Source organism: Melanerpes formicivorus, unplaced genomic scaffold (assembly GCF_026170545.1).
Source record: "Melanerpes formicivorus ecotype bairdi unplaced genomic scaffold, bMelFor1.0.p_v2 SCAF_19, whole genome shotgun sequence".
Lineage (NCBI taxonomy): Eukaryota > Metazoa > Chordata > Aves > Piciformes > Picidae > Melanerpes > Melanerpes formicivorus.
Genome location: NW_027142371.1, coordinates 16,062,765 through 16,090,731, shown reverse-complemented (window position 1 = coordinate 16,090,731; position 27,967 = coordinate 16,062,765). Strand labels below are relative to the sequence as shown.

Sequence of the window (27,967 nt, the reverse complement as noted above, 5' to 3'; positions counted from 1 at the left end):
ATCAACTTCTGGGATTCTCAGTTCAAGAGGGACAGGAAAATACTGAAGAGGGCTCAGTGGAGGGGCACAAAGTTGCTGAGGGGCCTGGAGAAGCTCTGTGAGGAGCAAAGGCTGAGAGCCCTGGGGCTGAGAGCCTGGAGAAGAGCAGCCCCAGAGGGGATCTGAGCGATGCTCAGCAAGAGCTAAGGAGTAGGGGGACAGGAGGCTGGGGCCAGGAGCTTGTCAGTGGTGCCCAGGGACAGGACAAGGGGCAAGGCACACAAACTGGAACCCAGGAGGTTTTACTTGAACTTAAGGAGAAAGTTGTTTATTGTGAGGTTGCACAGCCCTGGAGCAGGCTGCCCAGAGAGGTTGTGGAGTCTCCTTCTCTGCAGAGCTTCCAACCCCCCCTGCCTATTATGCTCCTGGGCAAGCTGCTGTGGGTGCCCTGCTGGAGCAGGGGACTGGGTGAGCTCCAGGGGTTTCACTTCCAGTATTGCTGTTACAATCCTATGCAGTTCTCTGCTGCTCACTGAGTCAGCTGGCATGAGCAAGCCTCATGTACGAGGCTACCATGTGGGGATGCCGTAGGTCTCACCCACCCCGGGTTATGGCTTCTACCAGGCCTTCTGTGCTGGCCTCCTACCAGCTCCTGCCTCTCACAGTGTGAGCTCTTCAATGCTCTGAAGGACCCAGACCTGCCTAGCAGTAAATTTCACAGAGGGCAGACAGCCCTGTACATGTCGATTGCATCTGTGAGGAGTGAAGGAGATGTTGTGTGAAGCTCAGAACCTCTCAGCTGCCAGGCTCAGCTTTGAGTCATGCAGTTATGGCAGGTCCTGGGGGAAACCTGTATTTTTAGGCTGTGTCTGCCTTTCCTCACACATGTTTGGAAGCTCTTCTGCAAGGACAAGATGTGCAAAAAAGGTTGGTTTAGTTTGGGTAGAATTGGTAAGAGCCCAGCTGCTGGAAGATCTGGTGGAATTCAAGGACACACTAGCTGTGATTTTGGCAAAGCAGCACTGTGAGCTCCCCAGTGTGGCTTTGTCTCCCATTTGGGTTTCCCCACATAATGACACCTCTCCTTATTTTCCTGCCCTGAATTTCTGCTGTGGCTTCCCCACATCTAAGCCTCTTCTTCACATACAGCAATGATTTTAGAGCTCAGGTTGACTCGCAGCAGCCATAACTTGGAACTAGGGAAATTTCCTTTAAAGAGCTAAACACTGAAGTGCTCCCAGCACAGTCCAAATCTTAACCCCAAATCGTCCCTTCATTAGCATGTCCCACCCTCAGATGTGGCCTCCATGGCTTCTGAAGCGGCCAAAGCAAAAGCTCTCAATAGAAAGCCCATGACTGCCATGCCAGTGATCACTGCTGGTTCCTTTGGGGCTGAGCTACCCCAAGCACTTCTTTCAGCCCTCCCAGTCTGTCCATCTTTACCAGCTGACCACAGACCACACCCTGCATAGGTATCCCAAACCTGCACCTTTATTTAGAACATGACTCACACAAGGACACATGGTCCTGAACCACTTCAGCATTTGGCTGGGCAGGGTACACTGAGGCCTCTGAAGACAACTGGAGCTAACTGCTTTGTAGATGTGAAGCCTCTTCTTGTGCTGCTTTAGGGAACAAGAGCGCTGCTGAGGAGATGCCAATGAATGCCACCATGCTATGTACAGACTTTAATAACTTTTTTTTCCCCTAAATTAGATGGAGGAGATGAAAATGGCTTGGCAAAATGATATGACCTTGATAAGTACACCTGGAAAGTATTCCCAGGAAGCTCTGGAGCGACTCAAGTGCAGACACACAGTGAATTATTCAAAGGGCTGCCTCCATTCCTCTGCTCCTGTCCTCTCCTTCCAGGTGAACTAAAATCCATAGAGTGGGATATACTTTTTCCCTTCAGGGCTTATATTCAGATCATTCCTGCCAACCATGGTGGGAGGAAGAGGCCAACAGTTCCCAGCAAGCACACAATGATGAACATCCAGAGGAAGATCCTGTCAATGACCATCGCAACGTACTTCCAGTCTTCCTTCACCTGGGAACACAGAGATCAAAGGCTGGTTATTGATATTGAATTGAGAGTCGTGCTTATGAGGACTATTGGTGCTGCATCCCAAACCAGGATATTTTCCTTTCAGTCCAGAGGTAGGAGAGGAAGGTCTCACTTACTTTTAGCAGTCCTAGATGAAGACAAAGGTGTATTCGACAAATCTCTGATGTGGGAGGCAGATTCCCAGACTGTGTGGATGTGTGTACAGGTGGAGTTCACACCTCCCCAGGGATATACCCCCTGAATAATTAAGCTCCTCTGCACACTCACTATCCCATTTTCCATGAGCTGTAACTGGATGTGCACATGAGGCTGCAATTTGAGCAGGGGGAGGGTGGGGAGAAAGAAATTACTCTTCTCCCTGTGCTTGTAAAGAGATTTGCTTACAGATTAATGAAGCCAAGCTCTTTTCTGTGAAGAGATTTACAGCTTTGGGTCCGTCAGGAGAGAAAATGAACCAGCAAATAAAAGAAATGGTCTTGCTCAGCCTGTTTTTTCTCTAGTCTTGTCCTTCTGTGAGAGGATTTTCCAGCAATTCCTCTCTGGGTCCAGTATTAATTGCTTCCATCAGGCATGAGTTGTAAATGGTTATTTCATTAAGTAAGAAGCCATATACTTAGGAAAACCTCTCTTATTTCACTGCTGCTATTAATTCCTTTCCCAGGAAGGGGACTGATCAGATGGCAAAGTTTTATTTGATATGGCTGCACCCTTTATAATTTCCTACAATACACCACTTGGTGATTAATAGCCCTGGGGGGCTGAAATTTGGCACACTGCCTCATTCTGCAGGGAAAACAGCTCAGCAGCAGCCAGCTCAAACCTCTCTGGTGGCCATGATTGCAGCAAGCCAGGAGTGGAGGGGTAAGGAGAAAGGGACTGTGCCATGCTGGGGCTGCTTGAGTGTACTCACCAGCCTGTGGCCCTGAGCAGCCAGGTAGGTTGGGCTGGGTCACCAGTGAAAAGCACAGTACCACAATAATCTATCACTAACCACAGAATCCCAGCATGGAGGGGGTAGGCACTGAGTTGCTGGAGCATGTCCAGAGAAGAGGAATGAAGCTGGTGAAGGATCTAGAGAACAACTTTTATGAGGAGCAGCTGAAGGAACTGGGGTTGTTTAGTCTAGAGAAAAGGAGGCTTGAGGAGACTTTACAGCTCTTTACAGCTCCCTGAGAGAAGGTTGGAGTGACATGGGGGTTGGTTGCTTCTTCCCCAATATCAGGTATTAGGAAGAGAGTAAATGGCCTGAAATTGTGCCAGGGGAGGGTTTAGGTTGGAGATTAGGAACAATTTCTTTCCTGCAGGAGTGATCAGGCACTGGAACAGGCTGCCTGGGGAGGTGGTGGAGTCCCCATCCCTGGAGGTGTTCAAGGAACCTGTGGCCATGGTACCTGGGGACATGATTTGGTGGCCATGGTGATCTCAGGCTGACAATTGGATTAGATGATTTTAGAGGTCTTTTCCAACCCAAACAATTCTATGTTTCTATGATTATCTAGTGGCACGATAAGCTTTGTCTGAATACTTCTGCTAGCAAGTACTTATGTGAAATGAAACCAGATGAGTTTCTCTTTGAGAAAAGAAGGAAGGAATGGGAGAAAACGAACAACTTGAAAAGTTCTTCAGGAATTTGCTTTCAAACCCGATGCCTGATGCATAAATATTCAACCCATCTCCAAAAGGATGGATGGGAGTGCATCAGATGTTTGCAAAATCAATATCCAGCTTTAGCCTGAGAGCACAAAGGATGAAACTGGGAATTATGGAGAGACAATGAAAAGAAGAGAGGAGGAGGAAAAGACAGTTATCTGGATGTTCCCCCTTTTGTTCCATTTTCTGACTGTAGCATTTCCCTAGGGCACCTCACGTGGAGCAGGATCCACAGAGGTCTCTCTGGCAACCTCTCTGCAGCTGTCAGCATCTGGCACCCTGTGTCCTGAGCTGTGTTTTGATTAGTTTTTAAGAAGCTCAATCAAACCTATTTTGGAGAAAGAATCAGGGCCTGGAGCCACCTCCCTTCCCCACCCACAAATTCCTGGGAAATGAAGGAACACGCAGCTTCTCCCTGTCCCAGCTGCTTGTGGGTCTGGGCAGTGGGAGCAGAACATCCTACCCCAGTGTACGAATGGAGGTTTGAGGCACCTCTGCGATGTCTGATCCCCAGGACCCAGAGCCTGCAACACAGATTAGAGCATTCTCAGGAGGTTTTATTGTCCTTTGTTAAAAATAAACTGCTGGATTATCCTGTGGTTCCCCTCCCCTCCCCAGCTACACTCCCTCCCATTTCATTTTTAAACTGTCTTCAAAGTCTTCTTATTAGAGTAGCCTGAAGGTGCACATAGGCATGAGGTCAGTAAGGCTCTCCAGATGGAGCTGCTGGTGCCTGGTTGTTTTGGCTGGTGTGTGATGTACAACTTGTGTTGCTTTTCTGTCGGTAATTAATTGCTAATAGCATTTCTACCATGCACTGGGACAGTCTCCTCATGCATTTCCCCCCCACTGTCCCACTCTGCTTCTATTGTTGCAGATATCTTTTTGTAGCAAACCACTGCCTCTTGCATTTCCCATTTTCTCTTTGCTGGAGCACTTAATTAAAGGAGCTATTTACTTTTAATTCAGAAGCGCTGCCCCCCAGCAATGCTGCTTTAGGGGGAAAAAAAGACAATGACAAAACTTCAGAAAAGCTCTGTGCTGGCTCTGGGAAGGTCTCTGAAAGTATTACTCAAGAGAGTGAGCTGTGTTTCAGGGGCTGCAGCTGCATCTGGGGTGCCTGCTGACAGGCTGGTTGAAGGCATCCATGAAGAGATGCTACCATTTGAGTTTCTGAAACATTGATCCTTTGCCCCAAATAAATTCTCATTTTACCAGATCAGTTCTGCTGCTTGGAGTGAATTTCAATTCCAGATGATCAAATGTCCTTTTTCTTTGTCATTTCCACCTGGAGAAACAAGAGGCTTTCCCTCTTGAGGGACTGGACTAGATGATACCTTCCAACCCAACCCATTCTCTGATTCTTGGCATTATTTGGATTCAGAAAAAGAAAATATTATCTCTAGTTTGGCATCTGAGTTTTTTTCATTCCCCTAAATCTGAAAACCTCATTTCTGCCATGCCAACCACAACTGCTGTGCTGGAGCAGAAAACGGCCTGCAGAGCCTGACGTGTTGGTGGCCATGGGGTGACCCTTCTCTGCCCATTGATGGGTGGTTTCCTGGTTCCTTTACTTGCAGTCTGGGCTGGCAGAAGCTCTGCCCAGAACCCTCAAAGCTATTTCTTTTCTTCTGCTTTTGATCTTTAGTGCTGGAAATAGCTTTTTCCTCAGGATAATGACTGTGTTTCAAGAGGGGAGAGGAGTGGAAGATACAAGAAGAAAATTTGTGGCTTCTGAAGATTATTTTTATTTTAAAGAAAGTTGCAATCATCTATTAAAAGGAAAGAACCCAAGATATCCATTGGCTCAGTTCTTGGTGATATCAACAAGCTCAGCAGAAAGAGAACCCGCTGGAATGCGAAGTGTTGTTGGTGTCATATTCTTTCATTTGCACCATGGGCAGCCAGCTTCCATGGAATGACTCATGGCTGTTGCTGGAGCAGAGTTTAATTCCCCCCGTTTCATGTGCTTGTGAAGTGCTTCAACCCGGCAAAGAATGCTGGACTGTCAGCTAATGAAGATGGGGTTCACAGCCCAGCTCTGCCACAGATTCACTCTGTGACCTTGAACAAGTTGCCTCCCATTTTGGCTGTCACTCCTCAACACAAGGAGTAAACAGCTGCTTCCTCAGAAGGGCTGTTGGGAAGTCAAATACATTACAGAGGCCTCTTCAACTACAGTACCCAAGGAGTCTATAAATGGGCAGCAGCACTCAATCTTGTGTTGCTGCTGCTAAGTACTCAGTGCTGTGAAAAATGCAAATATAAAGACACTCTTCATGCCCAGGAACACTTGCATAAGATCACTGTGACTTGCCCTGACTAAATCAAACTGTAAGCACAGCTGAAAAAATGCCTTTTGCTGAGGGATCCCTCCAGGAAAAGCCAACTAAGATTTTTCTTCACTGAGAACATTCACTTCAGGTCACCTCATGGCTTCCTTCATTATGACCCTAATTATCCAGCACAGCCCACACCTAGTATTGCAGGGGAAGAGCTACAAGAGGTGCGAAAGGGATGCAGCATTTGTATCTGCATAATCACCTCCACTAGAAGAAACTCTACCATCCTCCCTTTTCCTCCTCTTTTTGTAGTTGTGTTTACCCCTTCAGAAGTGTGACCTGTGTCTGCACACCCACTTCTGCACAGAGCCAACTGCTGCAGTGCAAGGCCACTAATGAGCAGCCAGGCACACAGAGCTAAAGATACCTCGAAGCGTCCCCAGGCATCCCACAGCCACAACCTATTTTGGGACCTTCCTAGGCTCACTAGGCAGAGTCAATGCTTACCAAAACCACACAATGTGAATCACCCAACTGCCAGAGGCTTCCCTGCAAAGAGTGGCTGCTACATTCCGACCAGATGACTGCTTTTTGAGGTCTCTTTCACAGTCTTAGTTGCTTCCTTCCTACTTAACAACTTCTATTTTCTGATGGAGAATCCTATTCTTCTGGAGCAGCCCTGAGCACGGTGCTTGTACCTCTGCAGGGAAGTGATCATCCTTCTGTACCTGGAATTGGTGAGGCTGCACCTCAAATACTGGCTTCAGTTATGGGCTATTTACTCCAAGAAGGACAGTGAGGTGCTGGAGCAGGGCCAAAGAAGGGCAGCCAAGCTGGGGAAGTGTCTGGAGAACAGAGCTTGTGAGGAGTTATCATAGTATCAGTCAGGGTTGGAAGGGACCACAAGGATCATGTAGTTCCAACCCCACTGCCATGGGCAGGGACACCCCACACTAGATCAGCCTGACCAGAGCCTCATCCAGCCTGGGCTTAAACACCTCCAGGGACAGGGCCCCAACCACCTCCCTACACAACCCATTCCAGGGCTTCACCACTCTCATGGTGAAGAACCTCCTCCTCACATCCAGCCTGAGACTCCCCACCTCCAGCTTCATTCCATTCCCCCTAGTCCTATCACTACCTGACACCCTGAGAAGTCCCTCCCCAGCCTTCTTGTAGGCCTCCTTCAGATACTGGAAGGCCACAATTAGGTCACCTCGGAGCCTTTTCTTCTCCAGACTGAACAGCCCCAACTCCTTCAGTCTGTCCTCACAGGAGAGGTGCTCCAGCCCTCTGCTCATCCTCCTGACCCTTCTCTGGACACCTTCCAGCACCTCCAGATCCCTCTTGTAATAGGGGCTCCAGAACTGGAGGCAGTACTCCAGGTGGGGTCTCACCAGAGCGGAGTAGAGGGGGAGAATCACCTCCCTTGCCCTGCTGGCCACACTTCTCTTGCTGCAGCCCAGGATCTGATTGGCTTTGCAGGCTGCAAGTGCACATTGAGAGCTCCTGTTGAGCTTCTCATCCACCAGCACCCCCAAGTCTCTCTCCTCAGGGCTGCTTTCCAGCCAGTCACTGCCAGCCTGTATTTGTGCCTATTGCCGAGGGACCTGGGGGTGTTTAGTCTGGATTAAAAAGGAGGCTGAGGGGAGACCTTCTGGCTCTCTACAGCTCCCTGAAAGGAGGCTGGAGCCAGGTGGGGGCTGGTTTCTTCTCCCAAGGAACAGATGACAGGACAAGAGGAAATGGCCACAAGTTGCTCCAGGGGAGGTTCAGGTTGCACATGAGGAACAATTTCTTTCCCCAAAGAGTTGTCAAGCCTGGTTGTGACATACCCTGGGCCCAAATGTTTTCCACGACTGCAGACACAAACTCCCCAGCCTTTAGCGGCCAACGTGTTCAAAAGCCACACGACCACATGTGGCTGAGCCTACAGCACCAAGCTCAGGACAGCCCTCATGTTTGGTGGGGCTTCCTTGGTAGGTGATGTTTGACTTACCAAAGGAGAGCAGGGACAGGCAGCTTACTCACCGAGAAATCCGCGTCCTCCGCCCGCAGGTGGTCAGCGATGTAGTGCACCCCCTCCACTGCCAGCTTCAGGGCTGGGGACATCAGCACCAGGTGCTGCTCTTTGCTGCTGTGAGCCTTGCTCCCTGGAGCTGCTGGGCCAGCTGCCTCACTCTTTTTGCACTTGCACTTGCACTGAGGGGGCTTGTGCTGGGGCTGCTCCTCATTGAGGTGGCACCTCTGGGATGCTGGGGAGCCGGAGGATTGGCCATTGGTCTGGGAGGAGTCCTCCTGCAGGTAGCAGTACTGGATGCTCCGGGACCTGCAGCGGATGCTCCCCTCCTCCGCCTTGTTGGGGCTGTACATCTGCTGAACACTTAGCGATCTACCTTTCAAGGTGGAAGCGGTCTGGGAGTCCCTCAGGGGAGGGCATGAGGGTTGTGGAGAGGAGCAGGTCACTTGCACAGGCTCTGGGTGCAGCACAGTATACTGCCCAGAAGGGGACTTGCAGATAGGCTGAGGTTTGGTGGGCTCCTCAAGGTGGGCACAGAAGGAAGAGGTGGGTGATGGTTCATTACTCTGGGGGCTGGGGGAAGATGAGGTAGTGAAGTTGGGGTCCGCATCGATCTTGGACCAAAGCCTTGGTGTGTTGGATATTTTGTGCATGGATTCAATGAGCTTCTTGCAGTTGTCTTTCACTGTGGAGGGACGTTTCATGAAGAGCAGGCGTGGGACTATGTCAAGGAAGATCCTCCTCACCCAGTTAGGCATCGTGTGGGTGCGTGGGGAGCGATGGTGCACGTTGAGCACAAAGACAGTGATGATGATAGACAAGGTAACAAAGATCATGGTGAAGAGAAGATACTCTCCAATCAGAGGGATGACCAAGGAGGTAGATGGGATGATCTCTGTGATGAGCAGCAGGAACACAGTGAGGGACAGCAGCACAGAGATGCACAAGGTGATCTTCTCTCCACACTCAGAGGGCAGGTAGAAGACCAGGACAGTCAGGCAGGAGATCAGCAGGCAAGGGATGATCAGGTTGATTGTGTAGAACAGTGGCAGCCTCCGGATAATGAAGGAGTAAGTTATGTCAGGGTAGATCTCTGTGCAGCATTCGTATTTCTTGCTGTTGTAATTGCCCACAGCGTTGATGATGACCCATTCCCCACTCTCCCAGTAGTCCAGCTGGTCCACATGACTGTGCATGCTCACCAGGTCTATCTTGGCTTTGTCATAAGTCCAGGAGCCAAACTTCATTGTGCAGTTTTGCTGGTCAAAGGGGAAGAAGGTAACATCGATGCTACAGGAGCTTTTATAGATAGCAGGTGGCATCCACTTAATTCTCCCATCATAGAAGAGGTGAGCCTTGGTCAGGTGAGTGACTGCAAAGTCACCATCAGCACTGGGGAGAGACAGAAGATTGAAAAACAAGATTAAGGCTTCTCTGAGACAACTCAACTGTGTTAAAGAAATAGGATATTTAGTGTCTGGCTCCCAAAACTGTGCTTGGAGTACCAAGAGATGCAAGATGCATGACATGTGCCAGCACTGGGGCCATCCACTCTGCTCAGTGGGTTTTGAATGTTGTTGGCAAGCACTGGATTTGCATGCAAAGGTCAGCCCTCACCTTGCATAAGTCAAGTCCTTGAGCTTTCCTCAAAAGCAACCCATAAATGCCCTGGGAAAGGGCTGAGTTTGCTTTGGAGTAGTGGGAGGAAGCACTACCAGGTGTGGGCTTTGTACACTGTGATAGCAGTGTTGAGCACTCCTTTAACTTCTTCCATCTAAACCAGCAAGAGCATGCAGTGAGGAGGACATGGGGTCTGACACAAACTCCAAGTTTGGTGCCAACTCCACAGCTACCTTCTCTGCAACATGAAAGTTTGAAACCCCAAAGTTGAAGAAGCAGATGGAGTCTGTTTGTGGAGCAATGACCTCAAAATTAGCTACAGGGAGAGAGGAAAGAGCATCCAAAGAGAAGGGGGAGAGCAGGGGACCATCTCACACCCCCAGCTTGAGCTGCTGCAGAGCCGAGGGATGCAGAGAGAGAAGCCTGTGTGTGATGCTGAGTCGCAAGGCTGCTAACAAAAGGGGAGTTGAGCAGGGGAGGGAGAGCTTCTGCTAAAAACTTGAGATGAATTATTCAGGCTGATATAGACAGAAAGCTCTCTGCTCCTGCCCAGCCCTCCCAGCTGGAGCTGATCCAGCCTGCAGCCACTTTCCCAGCAATGGGCAAACTCCCCTGGTCCTGCTCTGCTGCTTCAGTGCCCAGATGTGTCCTGACAGCAGCTGTACAGTGACAGTGTGCATGGGGTCACACCTCTCCTCCTCCTCACTAGCAGCAAGATAAACAGCTCAAGGATGATCCAGTGGAGCCCCTTGAGCTGCTTAAAGAAGAGGAACTCTAGGAGATTATCCGCTAATTTGTATGCAAAGGGGGGGGGGGAGAAATAGACATTGTAATATTTTTGTCTTGCCCTCAGTCCATGAGTCAGTCCATGACCTCACTGGCTTCCAGTTCATCCTCATCATTCCCTGACCTCACTGGCTTCCAGTTCTTCCTCATCAGTCTGCAACCATGCAGGCTTCCAACAGGGCTGGTGTAATATTGCTCATTTGGGGGAAACAGGGGCAGGATCTGTCCCTCAGTGAGCTGTCTTGGCTTACAAAGTATCCAGACAGCAGTGGCCCGTGGCCCATTGCCCCAGGACCACAGCCAAGATCTTTGTGTTTTAAGACAATTTTCCAGGTTGATTGTGAGCTGGGGGAAAAACAAACTCAGAATTGTGGTGGCAAACCAGGATTTTACTAAACTCTGCTTTATTGCTCTAATGGAAAACCTTTGCTCTTTCTGGCAGGTTTAGGAAAAACAAACACAAAAGCACCCAGTGCTTTTTGACCTCTGAACTGGACTTTGCTAAAGCTTTAAAGCTGTCTTATTTTCTTTCTTATTTTCAAACAAGAAAGCTAAAAATACCTACAAACCCAGACTGCTGTCTTGAAGGGGTGAGGACAGAATCACCGCCGGTGCAAATCAAACCAGGCAATGTCCTGCAGCCATCCACCCAACTCCCATTTCTTCATGCTTAAATCTAATTTAACACTCCAAGATCACTTGCTTGGTTGAAAACCATCTCCTGGGGTTCACCTGCAACGCACAGCCAGAGTGGTGCAATAAACACAGCCAGCAAGTGCCAGCCCAGCCTTTGCTGCTCTTGGTTGGTTTTCTTTTGAGGGACTATTTGTAAGGACCTGTGGTGATAGGACAAGGGGCAATGGTTTGAAACTAGAGCAGGAGAGAATCAGATTGGACATTAGGAAGAAACTCTTTACTGTGAGGTTGGTGAGGCACTGAAGGGGGTTGCCCAGAGAAGCTGTGGACATCTCATGGCTGGAAGTGTTACACATGAGGCTCTGAGCAGCGTTGAGTCCCTACACACGGCAAGGGGCTTTGGAACTTGATGACCTTTAAGGTCCTTTCCAACTCAAGACATTCTGTGATTCTTTCTAACTTTTGATGGGAATTTGAAATCCAGCTCTGGATTTAATGAGATCTCTGAGGAACAATTAAACCGTTCATTAATGGAACAGTGTCCTTATGATGGGACTCATACTACAGAGAAGGGGTAATGAGCATCTACCAGTGCCTCGTTCTTAGCTAGAGCAGTGTGGAGGTGGCTGGGGAAATAAGCCAGGGGTATGTTTTACCTTGTGAAAAGTGTTGGAAAAGGGCACAAAACTCTTGCTAAAGATCCACCCAGGAACAATAATAGTTCCTACAACTGTGTTTTATTCCCAGGAATGTCTGGCCTGGCAGTCTCTGCTTGGTTAGCCACACATCTCTCCTCTGCAAGCCTCAGTGTAACTGGTGTGGTGCTACAGGTCTCCTGTGGCAATGGTTTCCACAAATGATCTGCTGCTTTGATGAGGATCATGTTGTTTAGTTACTTGCATAACAAACCTGACTTCATCCTAGGTCACAGAGCTCTCATGTTATTGAAAATAGCCCTGGCAATGCCTTTCCAAGCTGGCTTTTGCCCACAGTGCCATAGCAAGACTGAAACCACAGAATAGGTTCTCGTATTTGAGTGTCAGGTAATGACTCTGAGGAGCTGTAGAATCACAGCCATTTTGTTTCTTGGAAGAGACCTTAAAGATCATGGACCCCAACCCTAAACCCAGCACTGCCAAGTCCGCCACTAAACCACGTCCCTCAGAACCACATCTCCATGGCTTTGAAGCCCCTCCAGGTATAGAGACTCCACTATTTCCCAGGCCTTGATAACCCTTTCAGGCAAGAAATTATTCTTCATGTCCAACCTAAACCTTCCCTGGGACAAACTCAGGTTGTTTCCTTTTGTCCTATCACTTGTTCTTTGGGAGAAGAGACCAACCCCCACCTGACTCCAGCTTCCTTCCAGAGAGCTGTAGAGAGCCATAGAGAGCCAAAAGATCTCCCCTCAGCATCCTTTTCTCCAGGCCCCTCAGCTACTCCTCCCCAGCCCTGTTCTCTATATTCTTTGCCAGTTTTGTTGCCCTTCTCTGGACCCACTCAGGTTCCTCAATGTCCTTCTTGGAGTAAAGAGCCTGAAACTGAACCCAGGATTCAAAGTGTGGCCTCACCAGTGCTGAATACAGAGGGATGATCACTTCCCTGGGGTTCTTCTGCTTCTCTCTCAGCAATCTAACAGGGCTCTGAAGTAATTCCTGACTTTACTGAGTGTGTTTGATGGTCTCATTGCAGCTCAGCATGGAGATGTTTGTAAGCAGAGTAGATTAGCCATGCTGTTGTATGTGGGCTCTGTCATGCAGAGGCAGTGTTCACAGGTGTCTTAACCCTTCTTATGTACTTCCATGACATATATACATATATCTTTGTCTCCTTCCCTGAGCTTTCCACCCACACTGGTGTTTGAAGCATATGCTTAATGGAGTGGAAGCTACGCTTGCTGGCACCCTGCTGATGCAGAGTGAGCCTGGAGAGATGCTATCATCCTGGAAAAGACTTTCACTCTGCTCCTCCTGACCTATGAGGAGGAGCAAACAAGGTCACCTGGCTGTTGACAGCCTCCCAAAGCTTTTCTCCAGCCTCCATGGGCTGAAGGTGAGACAGCTGATGGCATGTGAAGCCTGCAATGAGGAGATAGGGCTGACCCTGTTTTCTTTGCTGGGGGAAAACCCCTTCCTGGCCAAGTTGTGCCAACAGCTCTGCCTGCCTGCCACCAGTATTACCTTAGAGAAGGTGGTGAGAGATCTTCTATAGCTGGACAGAGAGAATCTGCAGCCATTCCTTTAGAGTGAGAGCACACGCTCACCTCCTTCTCTCTAAGCTGCTGCGTTGTGACAGCTGTCATGCAAAACTGGTTGGAAGAAAGAGCAAGTGCAAGGTAAGCACCAGAACACCTGAGAATGAAGAGCCAGGCTCTGACCTGACCCCTCTCAGCAATGAAGTACTGGAGCTCTTGAGGTCTCATGCCAAATACAACAGGGCACAGTAACAGAGAAGACAGACATGGATTTAATTTGTTTGCTCTTGTGTTGTTGGGTTCTGCAGCCTCCAATTCCTCATTTCTGGAAGAAAGGCTGTTCTGAAATCTGCTGAGCTTAGAGGGGTTCAAGACTGCCATTGTTTTCCTGGCAGCCATCAGCCCTATCTCATTAAAAAGCTCCAAACCCTTTCCTGATGGAGAATTTGTATTTTGTTTTGCCAGTTGCTATTTTCCCTGCAGTTGAGAGCTACATCATCTCACCAAATGAAATGTTTTCAGGATGCATGCAAATGAGGCACACGTTTATTTTACTTTCTGATGATACAATTTAAATCCCAATGGCGCTCTAAAAGCCTGGAAATTAGCTGCATACATGTATGGAAATAGCTAGAATGTCCTCATTTCATAGAATTGTTTGGGTTGGAAGAAACCTTGAAGATCATCTAGATGATCCTTCCACTAGAACAGGTTGCTCGAAGCCTCATCCAGCCTGGCCTCTGACACCTCCAGGGAGGGGGCAGTTTCACAGGCTTTGTTCACAGATGGGTTTTTGTAGATACATGAGTTGGTGCAAAGTGGTGCAGAAACACTTGATGGCTAAATGGCAGCACCAGAGCTGGGACTGTTTGAACTCCCCAGTTAAACATGACACCCCCTTCCAAAATGGAATCCCACAGATGATGATTCCCCAAGTGTAGCATGAATGTGGGATGTTATATTCAGCTGCTGAAGCAGTAGAAGGTGGAGAAAATTCAGTCAACACACTGCCACCATATGTGAGAGGCTGTTTGTGTCACTAGGGTGTCAATTAAAATGATTCAGGGCTGCAGTGTTTACCAACAGGCTTCATTCTCCTTCCATTTGCCTGCTCAGTGAGGGCAGCACCAACAAGACTCAAAAAGCCTCACAGTGACTGACAAAAGCCTACTCCCTTGAGAGGATGTTCAGCTCTAGATGTGTTTCTCTAGGGTTCTGAGGATGATACAGGGATTGAAAGATTCCTAGCCCTTCAATTCAATCCCTCCTCCACCAGCAGTGCTGAAGAACTGGGCAAAAGAAGCCTGGTCACAAGGGGAAAGGGTATTGCAAGATGAGATCATAGAAACAGAGTCCCTACCTACACTTCAGTCAAAGACTAACTTCTGCTGAGCAATAGTATGGAAATAGCCAAACCCTTTCCCCAAATCAGGTGGGATTTTAAATATTGCTTATGCCAATAATTTTTCTTCACTCTTGAATTCCATGTAATCATTTTATTTCTTATGCCAACATACAGAAGATCTTATGTTCAAAACAAGGTAGCTTCAAATCCAGAATCCATCAGTTCATCACAGCTACCAGAGTATGCTTGATTCCTATGTACAGTAAAACAGAAAAGAGCCCTTTAAGATGCTGACTTGGCCTAGGAGAAGGTGCCCCTGCCCATGGCAAGTGGGTTGGAACTAGATCATAGGATCACCAGAGCTGGAAGTGGCCTCTAAAGGTCATCCAGTTTAATCCCCCTACCTCTCCCACCACCCCCCTTCATCATGCCAAAGCAGCTCCTGCTCCCTCTAACACCATTTTTGCATCCATCCCAGAGCCATGGGCAAGACTCTCACCCACCAAGACAGCACCCAGAGGAGCTCAGCCCCAGCCAGCACTCGTGGATGGTATCAGAGTAGTCATCAATGTTGGCCCTAACAGCCGGGGGGCCACCAGGCCCCCCGGCCTTTGTTGTCACCACCACCAACACCCAGTGTGCACCATGAGCACTAACCTGAAGTGAGAGGAGGATCCTCCAGCCCCGAAGGGCTCAGCTTAGGGCTGCAGCCTCTCCCGGTGGGGAATAAATAGGGCGGTGGGTGGGGAGGGCCAAGTGGCCACACCTGGGGTGGGAGGAGACTCCAAAAGAGCACAGGTGCCCTGGGTTTGAGGGGGACAATGGGGTGGGTGGGGTGGCAAAGGGGCAGACTCTAAAACCTGATCTTGCTGAGAAAGAGTGGAGATTAAAATAATATTCAAATATGAATTATTGACTTTTAAGTGACTGCTAGGTGCTTAATCTGGCTACTTTCAGGATGTTCCACTGCTCTGGGATATTAAATCATTTATTGACAAACCCAAACATGTTTTTGATAGGGCAATATTAAGTGCAATGAACAAAAATACCACACACCTGCTAAGGTAATTTTATAGCTTATCATCTCAGTAAGCTCTTTATATCAACCCAGAGGTCTCCTAGCATTCTTTCCTGCTTTTCTCTTTGTGGTTATACTTTGCTCCTGGGCACAGAGAAGGTGATCCTTAAACATGGAGAGGGTGATCCTTGAGTTGTCACAAAGAAGGGCAAGAGACTGCTGACCTTACTCCTGTTCCCTGCATGCATCTCTCTTCTCCGGGCTGAATAGCCCCAACTCCCAGTTTAAAGCATTTTTCATTGAGCAGCAGTAACCAAGATAAATTGGAGTTTCAAGACCCCTTAAAAGGATGCACCCTGCCCCCCTAGCATTAAAGGACATTCTGCAATGTTCAGATTAAAATGCTCTCCAATGGCAACTTGGAATATTTTATTTCACACCTCTCTTGTGCTGACAAAATGGCAACTTCAAATTCACAACTTGAGCTGAGATGGACCTCTGGACATGCTCTACTTCAGCCTCTCTGCTCAAAGCCTGAGAAGCCCTTCAGTGGAAAAATTCTTCCTAAAATCTAACCTAAATCTCCCCTGGTGCAACATGAGGCCATTTCCTCTCGTCCTGCCACTTGTTACTTGGTTGAACAGATCAACCCCCACCTCACTCCAACCTCCTTTTGGGGTGTTGTAGAGAGCCAGAAGGCTGAACAACCCCAGCTCCCTCAGCCACTCCTCACAGGAGCTGTGCTCTAGATCCTTCACCAGCCTCACTGCCCTTCCTCAGACCTGCTCTAGCACCTCAGTGTGCTCAGACCAAGCCTATGCACCAATGTGGACTTTTTTAGGTCACATCCCAGCTTTTGCTTGCTTCAGATGTTTAGAAATCCATAGCAACCAATATCTTGATTGTTCCTCAGTACAATAGGAGTCTGTCTCAGAGATGTCTGTGCTACACTGATGAACTAAGCACAAGTTTCTCAGAAGGCTTTAAGAGTGCTGAATTTGTTCATTTTGTTTCAATTCTTCCTTTTGCCAAGCTTCTTCATCAGCACTTTGGAGGCAAAACTCTGGCTCTGTCCTCAGCATAATGGTAGAAGTCCTTGGAAGCTAACACAGCAACAGCCTGTGAGAGAGATCCCTCTTGTAGATTTCTTCCTATCAATTCCTCCGTTACTGGATAGCTTGGCAGCAAGCCTCAAAGACATCTAGAGATAGGATTCCTCTCCAGAAACAGTCATTTAAACTCCCAGAAGACTCAGGAAAGCTTGCCATGAGCTGGCAGTGCACTCATGCAACCCAGAAGGCAAATTGTGCCCTGGACTTGCATCAACAGGAGTGTGGCCAGCAGGGCAAGAGGTGAATCTGTCCCTTTATTCTGCTCTTGTGAGGACCCCACCTCCAATACTGTCTCCAGTTCTGGTGTCCTCATCATAAGCAGGACACAGAGCTGTTGGAGTAAGTCCAGAAGAGGCCACAAAGATAATTCAAGGTCTGGAGCACCTTTGCTGCGAGCACAGGCTGAGGGAGCTGGGGGTGTTCAGCCTAGAGAAACCTCCAGGGGGACCTTAGAGCTACCCTCCAGTACCTGAAGGGATCCTACAGGAAGGCTGCAGAGAGAAGGTGTCTGGAGACAGGCCAAGGGGGAATGGTTTGAAGCTGAGAGAGAGAAGGTTTAGACTGGATCTTAGGAAGAATTTCTTCAGTATGAGGGTGGTGAGACTCTGGCACAGGTTGCCCAGGGAGGTTGTGGATATGGATACCTTCTCCCTGGGGGTGTTAAGGCCAAACTGGATGAGACCTTGAGCAGTAGTCTAGTTGAGAGCTGTCCCTGCCCACAGTGGTGAGGTTGGAGTAGATGATCTCTAAGGTCCCTTCCAACCTGAGCCATTCTATGATGTGTGAAGTAGCAATTATGGATCCATTGTAAGGACAATCTGGTGTAAAGTGTCAAGATCTTTGCAAATCCACAAATAGACACACAAAGGAAAATGTCAGGAGTGTTTCCCACATTGTAAACGTTAGACTGGGGCACCTTTTGGTATTTCTGTTCCAAAGACCTTGGGGATGGGCCAGGAAACTAGTGTGACTTTGTACCTTCATTGGATGGAAACAGCAGAGTGTAGTTGAAAAGAACAAGCCACAATACTGAGTTCAAAAGGACACTTTGCCCCCTCGTGATGTTCAAAATCTGCCTGCCCAGAAACCCCTTGAGTACATCTTACCCCTGGGTGAATTCCTCAGTCTGTTTCCTAATCCTAGTTGCAGAAGTTTGCATCCGAATTCCCTTCACCTATCTCCTTCTTTTTTTGGTGACCACTGAGGCTGAGGCAGGGATTACTTTTTGGAACAGCTAACACCAGAAAATAGAGAAAATAGAGAAAAAAGAGAAATCTGAATGTTCCCAGTAGATTCTTCCTGGATTTTACACACCATAAACCAGCAATATGCCCTTGTGGCCAAGAGGGCCAATGGTCTGCTGGGGTGCATTGAGAAGAGTGTGACCAGCAGGTCAAGGGAGGTTCTCCTTTCCCTCCACTCTGCCTTGGTGAGGTCACAGCTGGAGTACTGTGTCCAGTTCTGGGCTGCCCAGTTTAAGAGATGAGGAACTACTTGAGAGCATCCAGCAGAGGCTACAAAGATGCTGAGGGGTGAGGAGCAAAGGCTGAGAGCCCTGGAGCTGAGGGTCTGGAGAAGAGCAGCCCCAGAGGGGAGATGAGCAATGCTCAGCAAGAGCTAAGGGACCTATGTGGGGCAAGAGGCTGCAGCCAGACTCTTGTCAGGGACAGGACAAGGGGCAATGGCACTAACTAGAACCCAGGAGGTTCCATCTGAAGATGAGGAGAAAATTCTTTGGAGCAGGCTGCCCAGAGGTGGTCGATTGCCCTTCTCTGGAGAAGTTCCAAACTCAGCTAGGTGTGATCCTGGGCAAGCTGCTGTGGGTGCCCTGCTTTGGCAGGGGTTGGTGGTGGTGTCAGACTGGATGATCTCCAGAGGTCCCTCCCAACCCCCACCACGCTGGGATTCTGTGACCATCAGGCTAGGGAAAACAAATGCTGTGCTGCTATGATGGATAGCCTGGTGAAAGCTAAGCAGTGAAGCTCACATCTCAGGTTCTCTGCCCATCCACTGGACTCAAGGATGTGGCCTTGCACTGATGTGGGCAGCTTTTAGCAGCTGCAGCACCTGGCTGCAACCCTGCAGCTCCAGGGCTTTCTCCAGTGGGGTTTCTGTCCTCTGCAGGTCCAAATGGCTCAACACAGTGAAAAAATTAATTGAAAAGTAGCCCAAAGTGTTTTTCACCTGATTAGGCAATAAAATAAAAAGCTATTTTAAGTTCGGGTTTTTTTTCCTTCCCCCCCCCACCTTTCTTCTATTTTGCAAAGGAAATCTGAAATGTGCTGAAAGTCCATTCACAAATGGGAAAAATCAGTCAGGGCAGAGGATTAGGTAATTCATTTACAAATGATTTGGTGGTGTCTGAAGAGCTTTTACAGCCACAGATAAGGAGCAGCTGGCCTTCTTGGCAGCCACCAAGAGGCTTTGTCACTTCACTATTAACTCATATTCCTCTGTTGTACATGGGCCTTGTCACATTCACTGGAAACTATTTACACAGCCTTGAAACTTATCTCATCAAGCCTGAAAATTCAACAGCATATTAATTTCCCTGTGGGATATTAATTTGGTTTCAGATTCCTTATGAATGTTGACAACTACATAGAGTCTCTAGGCCAAACTAGCTCAGTTTACTGATGTAATTTAGGGCTCTAGAGTGGATAAATGGAAGGGGATTTTTATAATAATGAGTTTAGATACCAGAATAACCTCACAGCAAGGGGTTAGGTCTCCTTAAAGCTGTAAATCTCCAATCAGTTTACATTTCAACACTTGTATATATAATCCAAGATGAAAACAGAAGAGGCATTTGTATAATCTCCTGCCCAGAAAGTCTCTTTGCCAGAGGATACCATCCCAGACAGGAATATCATGCTTAGCACTAGGGAATCATTAAGGCTGGAAAAAACATCTAAGGTCATCCAGTCCAACCATCAACCCCACACCACCATGGCCTTTAAACCATGTCCCCACATTGCTTGAACAGCTCCAGGAATGGGGACTCCTTGCTTTGCATGCATTGCATTGGTTCTGCAACCCCTAAAGCCCATGAAACCTGACTATTACAGCAATGCAGCTATGATATTGACTGCAGCTTCAGTGTCTGGCAGGAAATTAGGTAGAAGAGAAAAGTATATTCCAGGGCAGGAAAAAAAGTTTACATCAGACTGTATGGACGAGCATGGCCAAATCAGCTGTGAAGAGGTACAGAATGAATGCAAAGCCATTAGTGACTGGTTAATGGTTGGGGCCCACATCCGTGTTTAATTCATGGCCAAAGTAACCAATTAAAAATGTATGACAGGCTCATAACAACCATCAGAGGAATGCATGATTATTACTGGTAAGTATGGATAAGGAGAGGGAAGCAGCTTGGCTGCAGGTAGCTGGGCACTGATCTCCTTGTGTGGCAGCAGCTCACCAGCATGGTTAGGTTGGCTACCTGCCATGCCCTCCTGCAAGGCAAACTGAGTCAAACAATAAGGTGGGCAAGTGAAAGACTCACAGCTTATAAGAAGATAAGGAGGGCATTCTGGAAGAGCTGCTGTGGCAGCAGATAGCCAGCTGCCCCTTGAAATCCTTCTGCTTGCTTATGTGACAGCAAGCCAGGACATCAGGGCAGAGAATGCAAGGGGCAGAAGCAAAAGGCTCAGCTCAGAGGTCTGGGTGCTTGTTGACCTTGAGGCTGCTTTCAGTATGAAGCCCTAAATGTCTAGAGCATAAATGGCCATTGAGAGCTCTTAAGGCTCTCCTTGCATGGACCATGCTCATTAGGCTGCCCAGAGTGGTTGTGGAGTCTCCTTTTCTGGAAACTTCCAGAACCCTAACCCTAACTTCCAGAACCCACTTGGACAAGATCCTGCACAACCTGCTTTAGGTGAGCATGCTTTAGCAGGAGGGTTGGACTGGATGGTCTCCAGAAGTTGCCTCTAAGCCTCACCATGCTGAGATCCTGGGATGATCACAGGGGAGCAGATGCAGAGATGACAGCTGCAGCAAATGGATGGTTTGACAAAGGACCATGGAGATCTGTGTAGCACTATTTCCTTTGGCACTGTGGTCCACCACAACACAGACCAGAAGCTCCCAACATAAAATCCTTACCATTGCCATCAACAAATGAGAGGACAAGGACATTCTTTATTTCTTTTCTTTTTCTCCTCTCCCTATAGGAGCTGTGAACACCTTTCTTGGCTGCAATGTGATCATGTTCATGCTCAGAGTGTCCCCTAGGACACTGTGGTCCTGTGAATGAGTCATTTCCATTGCTCTGATCTCTGAAAAGTGTCTGTCTGAGGATGCAGTGAGTTCCAGGAAGTATGCATTCACTCCACACCACTGAGGACCAGAGACAAGCTAATGGGCAAGATAAATTCCATGGTCTCCAAAGCTCACAGTCCCCTGGACAGGTTCCTCCCACAGCCATTTGGGTTTTTTTGGAACAAAAGCAAAATCCTATCAAAGCAGAACCAGGCAACTGCTCACTACAAATGAGCCTGGCTTCTGCTGGAGTGGTTTCTCTGAGCATTTGCCACATACAAAGAAACTTTTGTTCGATGCTTGCGGCAAGTGCTCTCCCTGGAGCTATGCTGGGAGGGGGACTGGGACATCCTACTGCCTAGGAGGCTGGAGAGCTCCGGTGTGATAAGCTGAGGAGAAAACATCCTTGGCACTGGGGCAGGCTTCCTAAGAATATCAGCAGGCTCCAAAGGAAGGAAAGAAAACAACCACCAGCTCCCTAAGAGGTGCTCATATCAGAAATGAGTTGTTTAAAGCATTTGGGACAAGAAACAAATATATCTGACTAAGAATTATTCTAGAATGACTTGGGGCTAACCTGAATTTGTAGACACAGAGGTCTGACATGTTTCAGCATAGTTCCCTTGCTGAAGCTCAGTAATTGGCTTTTCTGATTGATGGTGATGAATTAGGGGAAAGCTCCTTGGTGAAACGCAACTGAAGAGGTCTGAGAGCTCAAATACAGCTTCATTGTGCATCTGACATATGAAGATAATACCTGATACCCCCAAACAAAACTGACTGTCCAGAGAAAGGATCCTTAGGAGGACAAAGCCCTTGTGAAGAGCATTAGCCATGGCATTTGAGGCACTTCTGGGGCAGATATTAGGAGCATCTGCATGGAATTCAATGACAGAGAACAAAACAAGGAGGAAAAATTGCAAGGAGCCCTTTAACCTCAAGAGTGGAAAAAAAACTTGCAATGATTGGGCTTGGCCTCTGGCCACAGTGCTGGTACTCACTTGTTGTAGAGGACAATGTCTGGCCTCCAGATGAGCTCTGAGGGGATGCGGATGGAAGTGACGTTCTCGTATTCCTGGGGGTCCCAGCGCAGCTTGTAGTCGTGCCACTCCTGCCAACAGGGAGGTGGTTACAAAGCTGGGAGGGGTCAGAGAGCACAACTGAAAAGAAACGCAGCAAAAAAATGTATTTCTGGTGCACCCACCTGCTTCACCCACACATTTGTGGTCATCATTTGATTCTTCTCATCCTGAAATGTGAGAGCAGGCATTGGTTACAGCAGCAGATGAAGCAGCCCTAAGAACTCATTAAATTTCTCATAATTGTGCTTCATTTCTATAATTATGAGCCACCTCTGCAGTAAGTACAAGTTTCATGCTGTAAATAAAAAGCAGATGTTTCTGTCATTTAACATGGGACAGGGCACAGCTGCCTGATCCCACCGAACAGCTGAGCTGGCACCTCAATCCTGCGAACAGACGGGCTGGCATTTATCAGGGTTTTCCTCAGTGCTGATGGATTCAGCCCAGGACAATGGGGGCAGGCAGAGGAAGGAGCTCCACAGTTCTACGACCTGGGCTCTGCAGGAAGGGAGTGATGGAGGCACATCTCTTTACTCAAAGGGGAATGAAGGAGATACATCTTACTCACATGTGTGTGGATGACTACACTCAGCTTCGTCTGCAAGAAGTATTTCTGCTGTGGCACACTAGCCATGGACACAGGTCTGGAAGTGTGGGGCTCAGCAGTGTTCCTCCTTCTACCAAATACATGAACTCAGAGTATTGTGTGTTGGACCACTCTAGTATCAGGTGATAGAAACAGAGGAAATGGCCTGAAATTGTGCCAGGGGAGGGTTAGGTTGGAGATGAGGAAAAATATCTTTGCTGCAAGAGTGATCAGGGACTGGAACAGGCTGCCCAGGGAGGTGGTGGAGTCACCACCCCTGGAGGTGTTCAAGAAATGTGTGTGGCAATGGCACTTTGGGACATGGTTTAGTGGCCATGGTGGTGTTGGGTTGACAATTGGCCTTAATGATCTTAGAGGTCTTTTCCAGCCTTAATGATTTTGTGATTCTAGGAGATGAGAGCTCTCCTCCAGCCATACACAGCAGCCCCAGCCCTGAGCTGCCTGCTAGTTGCACTTGTAACCACTGACATGATTTTAAGAAGATTAATTCTTCTTAAGTAAACAGGGCAGTCACTGGGAAGCAGGTGTATCGATCCCTCCCCGTCCACGATTCAGCAGCTGCATAATGGAAAGTCTCTCTCATGCTTCCACAGTCACTAATGTCTCATCTTTAGACTTATCAATTATTCAGATGAGAACTGTACAACTTCAACATTAGCAACTGCAAACAGCCCAGGCTCCCTCGGGCTGACCTAAGAGAGAGGAGGGGAACAGAAGGTCATTTCCATGCTGCAAGGCTGGGAGCTGATGGACTGTGCACGAGGAGGAAACTCTTCAGCAACTGGTGTCTTAAACTGCCCATCTCCCTCACCACCTTGGCTTTGTTTCCTCAGCACCTCAAACATCTTACCTCAAGAGATAACAGGGCAGTTTGTTATGAATGCCCCTCACTGGTGATGTATTCCAGTGGTATTACACTTCCATTATATTCCCTTTCACAGTGAGGGTAGTGAAGTACTGGAACACGTTGCCCAGAGAGGTGGTGGAGGCCCCATTCCTGGAGATATTCAAAGTCAAACTTGATGTGGCCCTGAGCAACCTGCTCTATTTAAAGCTGTCCCTGCTGACTGCAGGGGGGCTGGACAAGATGACCTTCAAACATCCCTTACACAGTGCATTCCGTGATTCTGTGATTCTATAATTCTACTCTGACACACAAAGAGGGCCCAAAAGTGAGGCCAATCCTTGCTCTGGAGATGGACATCTACACAAACACACAGACCTGGGAAGTGCTGTGAGCAAACAGGGATGGGAGAGAGAAACATCAGGGAGCAAGGTCTGCACAAGCCAGAAGCCTCTGTGCGTGTTCAGCATCTGCAGCCCTGCAGGGATCTCCTCTGGGTGCCACACTTGACCCCAACAAGCTGTGCCAGGGTAATCCTCTGAACACCATGCCAGCGGGCACCACTCCAGAGTGCAAATCACTCTTTTGTACACACTGCATGCAGGTACCAGATGTGCAACTTCTACTTGAGCAAACATTCAGAAACAATTTTCTTGCTAATATCTGCTGAAGTAGCTAAAAATCCTCAAAAATTCCATTTGCAGAGAGCTCTTCAAGCAAGCTGTCTTCTGGAGAGGAAGAACCCCCTGGTGCTATTAGCTTGTGGAAATCAGTGTTAACAGTTCTGGCTCATATCTCAAATCAGCTGTTTGTTTTTTCCCTCAGCCAGGACTCTGGCATTTGTGCCAGGGGCCCCACTGCTCTCTTGTGATCAGTCCCACAGGAATTTGGAATTTTACCTCTAAGGCATCTTTGATCATCATCATCACCACTTGGTCATCACTCTGATGACCAGCTCCTCACATGAGTCATCCCCCAGCCCAGCACATCTGGCTGCCTGATAACTCTTCTCTGCCAAGAGCAAAGTCATCCCAACCCAACCCTGACCAGCTAATAAACCCCACATGCCCCAGGAGCTTCTCCCAGAGCCATGATCCCATCTGCCCTGGCTGCCTGTTGCACTTACGACGTCGATGAGCTGGGCGATGGACAGGCCAAAGCGAACCAGCACCACGTCGGAGATGTTGGCGACGGGCCGGGACCACTTGTTATAGCCAGAGAAGAGCTTCTTCAGCAGACGCTCCTCCGCGTGGGCTCGCGCTTCCACGTGGCCAAGGGCTGTGGGGACAGCGTGGGGCATGGTGGCATGAGACCAGTGCAGCTCCAAGAACCATCAGAGCCTTTTCTGATGGGGATCTCCAGGCTAAACCCACCCAAAGGTGAGTCAGAGGGGAGGGGGATGCCCACTGGTGACTTGCCTCCCTGCTACCCCAGGCATTGCCAGGTATTTTTCTCTTTCCTCCCGCACCATGACCAAGTCCCAGTGTAGGGTTTCTGTGGCAGAGCAGAAGACTGGTCTGCAAAGCATGGCCTGAAAAAAATTACCTGGAAAAAATGGCCTGAAATTGTGCCAGGGGAGGTGTAGATTGGGTATTGGGGAAAATTTCCTTACTGAGAGTGGTCAGGCTCTGGAACACGCTGTCCAGGGAGGTGGTGGAGTCACCATCCCTGCAGGTGCTCAAGAAACCTATGGCTCCTCAGGACATGGTTTAATGGCCATGGTACTCTTAGGTTGACAGCTGGACTAGATCTCAGAGATCATTTCCAACTGAAACAATTCTGTGATCCTGTGGGGCATCCCTAAAATTATTTGCAAAACACTACCCTGAATTTAGTCTGGTTTTTTTGTTTGGGGTTTTTTGTTTAGGGTTCTGTGTGTTTGTGGGTTTGTTTTTTTTTTTGACCACCTCTCTGTAAGTTTCTAGAACTGAAGTCTGCAAGCAGGATGCTGGAAGGGCAAGGCAAAATGGAAACAGCAGCCTCTGGCTGTGAGACAAGAAGTTTTTGGGTCAGATTTCTACATAAAAACTGAATGCATCATTTAGGGGGGAAAAAAACACCACAAACCAGATTAAAATTCAGGTCTTGAAACTAACCTTCAGAGCTGATCTTTAACAAAAACAGTGAGTGAGGAAGAGGATGGGGTGAGCACAAATTGGATAACAAGAGCACAGCTTCCTTCCATAATTACTTTAAAAGTTGGAGGCTGTGGGGAGCACCCCTGACCCTGCACACACGCTGTGGGAACCACCAGAGCTGCCTGTTGGTTATTAAAAATCAAAAGCCACTCTTTTTCCAAGGGGGTGCCAGGGAGCTGCTCTCCTTTGCTCGCTGCACACAGAGAGATGGTGGGAGAGGGAGCCGGGGGCTCTCCCTCCATCCCTCCTGGAATATGGCTCCTATTTAGTCTTTAGCTGCCCTGGATTGTACAAAGGGAAGCATTAGTTGAGCGCTGGCTGTGCTCTCCGCAGCCCCAGCTGTAGCCCCGAGACACATTAACACACTTTACCCAGGGAAGAAAAGCCCAGGCAAGGAGGAGGATGCTGAGCCCTTGTCTGGGTTCTCCTTCCTGTCCGCTTCCCCACCGCGGCTTTAACCCTTTCCCCATGAAAGCAGGCAAGGAGCAGAAAAGCAAAGCAAAGCTCAGCAGAGGCTGGTGTTAAAGGGGCTGACCATGATGGGGCAGGAGGATGCAGGAGTGGGGCAAATTCCCTGTGGACAGGGACAGGGCATTACAGCCTGCGTTTAAGAGAGAAGGGAGAAAAGATAAAGAGTAGAGCAAGGGCTAGAAAAGCTTTCCCAAACTTACCGGGGAAGATGCTGGCACACAGCAGCAGGAGGAGGCTTCCTTCAGACAAGAGAGATACCATTGTGGAGCAGAGCTTAGCACGCAGAGTCTCCCGGCAGGGCAACTTTTCCTCTCAGAGCTTCTGGATCTTCCAGCTTCATTCCCCTGATCTCCTTTCTCTCTCCCTTCCTCCCACCTGCTTCTGGGAAGGGATAATCGCCGGTGGTTTGTTTGATTTTCTTCTCTCTGCTGTCTGGTCTCCAGCTGCTCCTCCTGAAGGATGCTCTTCCCTGGGACACCGACGGAAGAGATTCCTAAGGGCTGCCGAAAGCTCCTGTCAAGAGAGAGAGAATGCATAGAGCCTTCCTGGGCTCTCCTGCTTGCTCCTCTCCCCTTTCCTACGGTGTGGTTTGGCTGCTCGATGTATTTGTTGCTGCTGCTGCTGCTGCTCGCTGCTTTCACCCTTCCCCCAGCCCTTTGGGCAGCCACCAATGCCCACGCCAGCCCTCAGTGGAGCAGAGAGGGAGGACAGTGTGTTTGTATATTTAATGGAGTTAGACCTGCCCACCTCCTGCTCGGGAGGAGGAGAGAATCCCTGCGCTCCAGCAAACAGGCTGTGGGGAGGAAAACTTTTAGCAGAAGGGAATAAAGGGGGAGATGCGGAGCCCAGCAGCAGCCAGGGGCGCTGGGGATGGGACCGGCTGGGGACGGGACCGGCTGGGGACTTTCTAGCACCTGAAGCCCAAACGGGTTTTGATTGACGAAAGCCGTCTGTTTGATGCTGTCCAAGTGCTTCTCCAAATCACTCCTGTAGACTAACAGGGTAATTAGACAGAGAGAGATTTCCGGCCTGGGCACATATATTTGCTGCCAACAGATATTGGGCTGATGAAGCTGTCCATCAGAAGCAGGCTCTGCGGTGCCTGCTACTGTACAAACACAAATATTAGCCTCTACCCGGAGGCAATATGTAAATCAAAGATGAGACTGAGATGAAAGGTCACTCAAATGTATCTATGGACTTGAACATACCTTAAACACACCCCACATAACACCACTGAAGTCATGAAGGCTTTTTGTGGAGGAAAGGATAACTCCTTGTGTTAACAAGGAATTATCATTCTAGCCCTGATTCCCCACATGGGAGGCACGGAGCAGAGCGCTCTCCCTTTCATTTAGAAACTAGCTTTGATATTAACACAATTACTTCCACAAGGAAAGCAAATGGATTTCATTTTCAGGCAGGGGTAATGTTGCCAGCTGCAAAATTCATCAAAGTCTGCTCTAATAATACTAGCTACATATTTTATGTAGAATAATTTCCCTTCTCCCAAAGCATCTCCAATATCTTCCAATATAATGGATTGCTGGCTGAAGAGCAGGAGGATTAAAGCCACCAGAGGAATTGTCTGTAGTGAGATTATAAATAACAGCATGGTAGTATCAAACTGGTCTTATCTTGTCTTCCCTTGACTCATCTCTTCCTCAACAGTTGTCATCTCTTTGAGTGACAATCCCTGCTGTATTTTCTGCTGGGTGTAAGGACTCCTCCATGGTTTTCCTGCCTTGCTTGCAGTCTCCTGATCCTCACCTGAACACAGCGACACGGTGTAAAAATCTGTAGTGCTCATTCCAAGGCACCATCCGTCATTAATTTAATAAAGAGCAGATGTGAG

At 48.5% G+C, this 27,967-nt stretch overlaps 1 protein-coding gene across 1 annotated transcript; it reads right to left on the bottom strand.

Moving 5' to 3' along the window:
• Positions 1–395: 395 nt before the first annotated feature.
• Positions 396–26,796, bottom strand: CHRNA4 (cholinergic receptor nicotinic alpha 4 subunit). The gene is made up of 6 exons (XM_068150369.1): positions 26,313–26,796; positions 24,630–24,781; positions 22,175–22,219; positions 21,972–22,081; positions 8,011–9,391; positions 396–2,029 (listed from the first exon to the last, which is right to left on the bottom strand). Exons 1-6 carry the CDS (start codon positions 26,371–26,373, stop codon positions 1,904–1,906), a joined length of 1,875 nt encoding a protein of 624 aa, XP_068006470.1. The 5' UTR covers positions 26,374–26,796; the 3' UTR covers positions 396–1,903.
• Between the last annotated feature and the right edge of the window lie 1,171 nt (positions 26,797–27,967).

Excerpts from the sequence above, each read along its gene's own strand:
- CHRNA4 (XM_068150369.1), bottom strand. The coding sequence starts at position 26,373 with ATGGTATCTCTCTTGTCTGAAGGAAGCCTCCTCCTGCTGCTGTGTGCC. Across the intron at positions 22,220-24,629 it reads TCGCCCAGCTCATCGACGTC|GATGAGAAGAATCAAATGAT; the intron begins GTAAGTGCAACA and ends CTCACATTTCAG. Across the intron at positions 22,082-22,174 it reads CAAATGTGTGGGTGAAGCAG|GAGTGGCACGACTACAAGCT; the intron begins GTGGGTGCACCA and ends CCCTGTTGGCAG.